Raw genomic sequence first — 8,255 nt, 5'->3', positions numbered from 1 at the left:
TTAAAGCATCTCTCTTTTGGAACACACTTTCTTTAACTTGTCCATTCTGTTGTCCTTTCTTCCCCACGCTCCTATCTCTATGTTCCTTCATGTTCTTGTATTGCTAATTGGTGCATGATTATATACTTTGTGCTTGCTTGTACTTGATTGTGATGTCTTCATCACATGGCCTCTTTCCCTGCTGCCCCTGGTGAGATGAACTATATATAAATCCTGTTATTATTACTAATTCCTTAATCAACATCATGCTTAAAACCTTTTTATCTAACATGACCTCTTTCTCGCTGTGATATAGCCTTAGTTGCTGGCACTGCATAAAACACTAACAAACATCTTGCTTACAGTTCATTCATTGTGCATTCACAAGATTTGCATCCACTCTGCACATTTCTCAATGTAAAGATGACTACCAATCTTCAAAGGACTTCATCAATGATTAACATGGACAGTAACAGAGACATTATACAGACTTGCTTGTATACATGCCCAGATGTGTCATAAATGTGTTTATGGCGCACAACAAAGACTATTAACTATCATACCACAACCCTTGTTGTTCACTTAATGCATGCAACGGCATTCAAATGCATTCTTAAGACAAATATGTACTAACATATGGATTATTTGTCTTCATAGCATTTCTAATTGTCCATATAACAATGGAAAGAAATGCAATACAGTATATCAACAAATTATTCGGAGAGTAACCGTGCAAAACAGCTTAACCATTTTGACAGAAAAAGCTATTTGACTGCATTTTTGGCATTCAGGCATGTGATGCTGGAAGATAATTCACACTCTTGACAGTCTGTGTATTTAGAATCAAACATCCACAGCAAAATTTTTGTTTCATATATTATATATTCACAAATACACATGCACGTGCTTCCTTACATGCAATGAAAAAGTCATGCTTTAAATATGTTAGCAGTCATTGGCGTTGATGGGAAAAAATTACAAATGGGAGATAATCAAAAATTTTTCACATACTGAAAGCCTAAACTAGAGAGCCTGCATTAGTTTTTGTTTTTTAAAAAAAGCATAAGAAATTAAAATAATGTTATCCCCTAACGTTTTTGAGGTCAGGCTGGAGATTGAGGTTTTGAAGCAGGGACATCTGGTCCATGGGCAGTATAAAGCCTGTGAAATCATATGGTCTGGCCTAGCCAAGACGGCTTCGACAGGACTCAAAATTCAGTAGGAGCTTTTTTCAAAGTAACATAATTTTATATTAAATGAATCATAGCGTAAGTTTTTTCAGGGACAAGCAACGAACATCCATTACATACACACTGGTACTTGACGAGACAGATATGTGCTAACACATTGTGGTGAAGCTACAACTGGACCAAACAGTCTAATTTTTAAGTTGATAATTTTGTATGGCCCACAAATGATATAAAATGGCCCACCCTGTTTTAGAGACTACACTTAGATATTTGATAATGCATATATCGTGGGGCCAGGTTTTCTATATGAGGGTGATGCCCATCTCTTCTCCCTTTCATTTACCTTCCCCAACCCTCTATGGAGTCCGGTATTCATTCTCAACTGCTGGATTGACTGGGGAAAAGTTTGGTGCATCAGAGCTATTGAACTGGCACATCTCCAGGTTAGGACACCAGTGCTCTAATTACTTGACTATCTGTTTCCACAAGTTGTGCAACCAAATTACACTGTCCAAACCAGACTGATCAATGATCCAACCTACACCTGGTTTTTGCTTCTCGTTTGATGATTTTCTGTTAATATAATGTTGTGTAGCATACCTTTTTTGCACAAAACTCATTTCTCTGGCTTTTTCCCCCCATATTAGATGTGTGGTTCACACATACTAAGTGGGAGATAATTTACTCGACTATCAAGCATACTACTAAAAACAATAATAAAACTAATCAGTCGCCCCTTGACTGGCACCTGTTATGGGGAGCACATGTACAGACACGGCAGCTGACGGTGTGCCACTCTTGCATATTTTGGGCAACGGTGAGCGGTTTCTATACAGGATGATCAGTCCAGTCTTTAACATTCGTAAGCCAGTTCTTTCTTTGACCATCAAAGGGTTGACTACCCTCCAAGGTGCCTTGAAGGATAGTCTTCAACGGGGTGTCATGCTGGGTCACGTGGCTAAAGATCATCTTACATCACTTGACGCGATGACCATTTTTTAAAACTGGTTTACACTCAGAAAAATTATACATGTGCACAAAAAGAGTAAAAGACCACATAAACAACCCTGATACTAGTATATCACACAAAAAAATAATTCATTTACTGAACCATCTCTTTGTATGTTGTTCAAACATTGTATCTTCAACATAAAAAGTATTGCAGCTTTTTTTCAGCAGCTTGCTCTATTTGTCATGTCAGCAGTGCCCTTGAGAAGTGTTAAAAATTCTTTCATGTGCTCATCATTACATTACACTCTGTCTCTTGTACAAATGGAATACTACTAAACTGAATTTATAAAATGCATTTCATCATGAGCTGAGAGGACAAACAAACTGACAGCTTAACACAACAAAGTCGAAAACAGCAGGGAGTATACACAGGAGCAAAAACAAAAGCCCGGATGATACTGGGAAATTTTTTAGAGTGAGCAGAAGAGTTGGGTATTTCTTAAAAGGTAGGTTTTGTGGCTGGTCTGCCTTGGGTGATAGAGCATCAATAGGTCGGACAGCTACATAAAGAAAACTGACATAACATCAACAAAGTTACTGCAAAACTAAACCAGATGAAGACCACGGATTATATTCATCAGAAATCTAACACAAGAGAAGTAAAAAATGACAGTCATTATCTCCACTAGCCCCTCATTAACATAACGGATCCTATTTTACTTCATAATTGTATGATAACTGCAGATGACTGCTGAGCTTCTGTCCACTTGATGTGATGCTAGGGGTTGGTTAATTCCATGCAGGTCCAAGGAATTTATAAAAGCAGTGGTAGCAAATGTGATGTTAGTGTAGAAGTCATCTAGATACACTGAAGAAAGTGCATGCAAAGGAAAGGTAAATACCATGCTTTCAAAACACACCCATGTAGAACATGATTCACGTTCACATATGATGAACAAAAATGGATAAAAATTGGTCAACAAATCCCAAAAGCTTGCTTTGAGAAATACAAGGCTGCAATAATAATGTGCTAAACTGTCACAGATTACAATAGAAGAAACACTGACTCACTAATAATGTGCAAAGTGACTTTTAAAAAAACCAGCACTTTTGAGCTAGAATATCACAAGACATTGATCACAAATGCAATGCATTTGGTTTTTGTTTTCTGCTTTTTTAAAAACATTTGACCCAGAATCAAACTTATGAATTGCATAAAGCATGCCATATAGCGCTTAGATGAAGACCTCTGAGGATTAATAAATGCCATAAACAAAAGATTGGTGACCTTTCAAATCTTAAGGCCACGGTCCTCTTTTTCTGAATTAGATCTTACCAATCTTTTTTTTTTTTCAAAATGATTGCAATAAGATCAGTAAAAGACACTTTCCAAAATTGCTCTTCTTGAGATACATGCCTACAAATGCAAACATAAACAGGAGTTAACAACATCAAAGCTACAAAAGTCCACGATGTGTTTTATATCATCATTTAAAGGCTATCAGCAATGAGACAGCTTGGACAGTAATGTTAATTGGGCATTTTTATGGCCTGGTCCATCAATATGGGAAAAAAAGTTCTCTAGTAATTTTAACACTTTTGTTTTGTACAAAGCAGTTTACCCATGTAAAGAGCTGTTTATGGTAACATTTGACCTAATAATTGCAACTGTCTGACATTTGTAGCAGATCACTCGCTGGTCAGCCTGGCAGTAATGCCCTCAACACATTACCCTCGGATTGTATTTAAATAACTGCCATTTATTATTTATATCTGGAGGAACTAGTGTAAATGCCTCAGATAAGGCATTTAACACCGGTAATATGTGTGCAGCCCACAACCCACAATCTGTCACCAACAGGTGAAAAAATTACCAGAAGTCAACAAGCAACTGCATTTATCATTTATCTCCAATGTTCACTGTACATGTTCATTCTTCCTCTCTGAGCCCAACAACACTGAAAAACAAAAAATACAAAGACCCAAGAACTCTAGAACTAAAGTTGTTTTTGCTGTATGCTCAACTTTTGGAGCTCAGTGTTACAGGTAACTGTGGAAACCTTGCCTCCTGTATTTTGAAGTGGGTGTAGGCAATAATACCTGTAAAAGACAAGCTAAAATAATGATACAAGAAGACAGATTTTTGAATATAGTGCTACATTTTAAGAGTAACCCTAGCACAAAATTATCTTCAAATGACTGAATTCATTTACTTACAAGATTCCATTTCCCTAAATCTAAAGAAGAAAGCTATTCCATTTGAGAGAGCCAAGAATTCAAACCTGCAGTCCAAGATGAGGACAAAACCTAACTTTTTAAATATTTCAAAAAAGTAGGTTCACTTTTATCACAAAGACCCACCGACTTGTGCTTGCAACTCTTGCATTGGCTAGCTTTAGTAATGCCAGCAGTTAGTTAAAACACTTTCCCCACCTACCCCTAAAAAACAATTTAAAACAAAATCACTATGCTTTTTGACAGTTATGACAGTCAATTGCTTAAATAGCCAAAACAACCTTGAGCTCAATGTTACGTTTGAATTTAGTGTGCTAGCCTTTAATAATGGTAGAAACAAGCCGCTGGTCCATTTGATCATTTATCAATGCAACCAAGTTCATTCGACCACAAGAGTTGATTCAACCATAGCCATGAGCTGATTTGATCACTGAGTACAGAAGTTACTATCCAGTGTAATATAAGTATTCAAAAAGGAAATTAATTATTTTCGATAATAATTAGTCACGTGATATATGTAGGTTAGCCATCATTGAAATCAAATGAAAAGTAGGATACTGTTAGATGTGGCTCATGAATACCTATATATTAAGGAAGAAAAAAGAGTTTTTGCTTCATTTAATTTACGCAACAGCTGAGCAGCCAGAATGCCTTTTTTAAATAAAAGTGTAAGGCATTAAAAATGTGAAGATGTTAGAATAAGTAAAAAAAAAAAAACTTATTTACACTGACTTGGATCCACTCTCTCCCACACACATGTACATACACAAAGCAAGATCAACATGCGTCAACCAAAAATGAGAAAGGAGAGTACATTAAAATTCACTTATTTCATGGCCAAATGATTGCATAGATGATGATTTGGTCAAATCAACTATAGTCAGTGGCTGAATTGACTATAGGCTGTGGTTGAATCACTTTGTGCTATGGTTAAATTAAATGATGGTCAAATTGACCTGTCCTCGGTAGACATACCTGTAAGTGTTGTGATGATTCCCAAAACTTGAAGACTGTTAAGATGGTCACCAAACAAAAAGTAGCCTCCTAAAAGTGTCAGGCAGAACTTAAGATGACCAACCATGTTATATCTAATTTTTTTCATAAGGATGACATTAGGTTCCAGAGAAATCACACCAAATTCCTATTCTACAACAAGAACAAAAGAAACGGTGAAGGTTTCACAGTCTATATGAATTGCATGGGCAGTAAAATGTAAATGGTTCACCTCCAAATAATTATGCAGCAGCAAAGGATACGTGACTGGTGATGTATTTCCAATAATCCAAAATATTGACAAGTTTACTGTGAATGCAACAACACCAGATAAGAATACCATCAGCTGAAAAAAAGGAAAAATTAAACTTGATATAATTTTTGTCATCTGTCAAACCAGCAGATAAGCAGACCATAGTCACGTGCATGAAAAGAGGTAAGCCTTGCAGATAAAATATTCTCTGATGTGGTTGAACCATGTCTTAATCTCTTATACTTTAGTTTACATGTGTTACTTTCCTCTGTGATAAATAAATAATGAGGTTAAGCTGGGCCACATAAAAATCATATCTCCGTATTCGACCACTAAATTACAACTGTTATCACTGACCACAGTCTCAAGTGGCCAGCTGTCCAGCACTCCATGAAAGGCATCCAGTGGCTCAAAGAATGGAATAATTAGGATCAAGAGGAAGGCTGACAATGGGGCTTGGTAATGAAGCAACTGCATGGAATTGACTTGTAGTTCTTGCTGCTTCTCTCCTACCAGCTGCAGAAATAGTTTTTAAAAAAAAACATAATAACTTTTCACACATTCATCAATTCCATCAGAAAGTTCTTTTGCAGACTTACAATTCTGTGACATAAAGATTTCATGTAAAATCAGCATTTCTCTCACACTCCTTACTGGAATTTCAAAGTTACAGCTGTCTTTGCTGTAAATATTATTAATATAGGAAGCATTTTACAGACCTATGGATATAAAGTTTCATCATACCACTTGATAAACAGAAGTGACCAGTACACCAACTGTGGCATACACAATGCCAAGGGCACTGAATTTGACATCATAGTATGAGTTCAAGAAAACACCGATAATAATTGGTATCTGGAAAACAAAAGCACAATTAAATGCACACTTCAAAAATATGTTCCAATAATAAAGTAAAATCAAAACAAAACAGACTGAAAAACTATCTGACATACCCGCACCACTTGTAATGAAAAAAAACACTACTATTCCTTGTTTCTTCTCCAACAGCATTAGTCCATCTACTCCAACAGCATTTGTACAAAAGTAATTATAATTGATATACAAACTTAGTTAAATATCAAGCATAAACTAAAGATAACTAACATTATAAAGAAAAAAAGGGATTATAAGCAGTGGAATATGATGCTTAAATTTAAAAACAATAGTGAAAATCACTTGCCAACTACAGTACATCAACTGATCAAGCCTAAAATGACGATAATAAAGCGCATTTGTATGGGCATCAAATGCATCTTCATACAACATGCATGCATACAATACATGTACAGAGTGGAGTAAACTGGAGTACCCTGAGAAAACCATTAATGGTCAGCCTTGTAAACAATGATGCATCTAGAGTGAGGTATGTCAGAAACAAACCCAGACAGGCACTTTAGTCATTGTGCCATCAACCACCCAGTAAACTGGGTAAGGAATGATTAACTGCTAAAGAAACAAATAGTAATGAAGAATTTAAGAGCACTTCACCATAAACATGCACAAATCAGTCTGTCTTTCCATAGCTTGTATGTCTCTCTCATGAATCCTTGATATTTTCTTATGGATTGTTATGGCTGTTGTAGCTAAGAATTATTGATAACCTATTTGTTATGGATAGTTATATATGGCTATTATGTTTCATAAATCCTTTATATTCTGTGATAGCTGCTGTATCTCATGAATTTTGACATTGTGATTGTGACTATTACCTTCATTTAAACAACCCCGCCTCCCTCTATAAAAACAAATCCATTTAACCCCACCCCTCAAAAAATATCAAAACCTCTACAAGTCTGTGAAACTAATTGGCTTTGACAACTGCATGGTCGGGATTTTATCCTGATTTTTAAAATATATAGTGTACTCCAAATGCATCTTTACATCTTGTTCATATTCTTCTATTAACCTCACCCTTGCCTAATCTTGAAATGGGGCTCGAGTCTAGTTTGATGATATTCGTTGGTAATTTAAAATTGCATCCCAAATAAACTGACAGCCCTATTGAATAGTAGGTAGTATATGAATTAACATCGATCGTGAATTATATATAACCACCAATACAAAATTCACACAACTCACCAAAGTTGATTTTACATGGAATGAAAAACTTCTCGCGTAAAACTGGGTTTGTATAAAAATAATGCAGGGTGTTGTCATTGTTTTTATCAGCTGGTACGTTCCTACTGTGTTGTTTTCCAGCGACAGATTAGTGAAAACAACAAAACCGCAAAAAGTCAAAGCCAGAGGCAGCATATGCAGGAATGGAAGGCTCTTCGGTTGAAACAAATCTAATTTCTTGCAAACAAGCAATCCAAGCGTCGTCACGATGAAATGAATGCATGTCAGAGTCATGTTTGGAAAAGCATAGTGTGTGTAAATCCATTTGTTCAATAATACAATGACTATGGAGCTGCAAATGTTTAAGACTAGACACACTGTCACGACCATTTGGCTATGAGCAGCCATCTTCCTTCGGATGCGAGACTTGCAGCGAATGTTTGAAGTGTCTAGTTGCCAGTCATCCGAGTCGTGGACCCCGCCCACAATTATCTTCACTGATCGAAGATCTGTATATTACTCGCATATTCAGTTTATTGCTTCATAAAATATCTATCGTTCGTATTCACTTCTCTCTTCGAATATTGAGTGTGAAT

General features: G+C 36.2%; 1 protein-coding gene across 1 annotated transcript; it reads right to left on the bottom strand.

Annotated features, from left to right (window-relative positions):
• Window positions 1-463: 463 nt before the first annotated feature.
• On the bottom strand, window positions 464-8,245 carry LOC112572329 (solute carrier family 35 member E3-like). The gene is made up of 6 exons (XM_025251956.1): window positions 7,681-8,245; window positions 6,346-6,456; window positions 5,959-6,117; window positions 5,612-5,694; window positions 5,331-5,443; window positions 464-4,220 (listed from the first exon to the last, which is right to left on the bottom strand). The coding sequence occupies exons 1-6, from the start codon at window positions 8,065-8,067 to the stop codon at window positions 4,141-4,143; spliced, it is 933 nt and encodes a 310-aa protein (XP_025107741.1). The 5' UTR covers window positions 8,068-8,245; the 3' UTR covers window positions 464-4,140.
• Between the last annotated feature and the right edge of the window lie 10 nt (window positions 8,246-8,255).

Source organism: Pomacea canaliculata, linkage group LG9, assembly GCF_003073045.1.
Source record: "Pomacea canaliculata isolate SZHN2017 linkage group LG9, ASM307304v1, whole genome shotgun sequence".
Classification (NCBI taxonomy): Eukaryota; Metazoa; Mollusca; class Gastropoda; order Architaenioglossa; family Ampullariidae; genus Pomacea; species Pomacea canaliculata.
The sequence above is the reverse complement of the archived record's forward strand: the minus strand, read 5'-3'. Positions and strand labels throughout refer to the sequence as shown.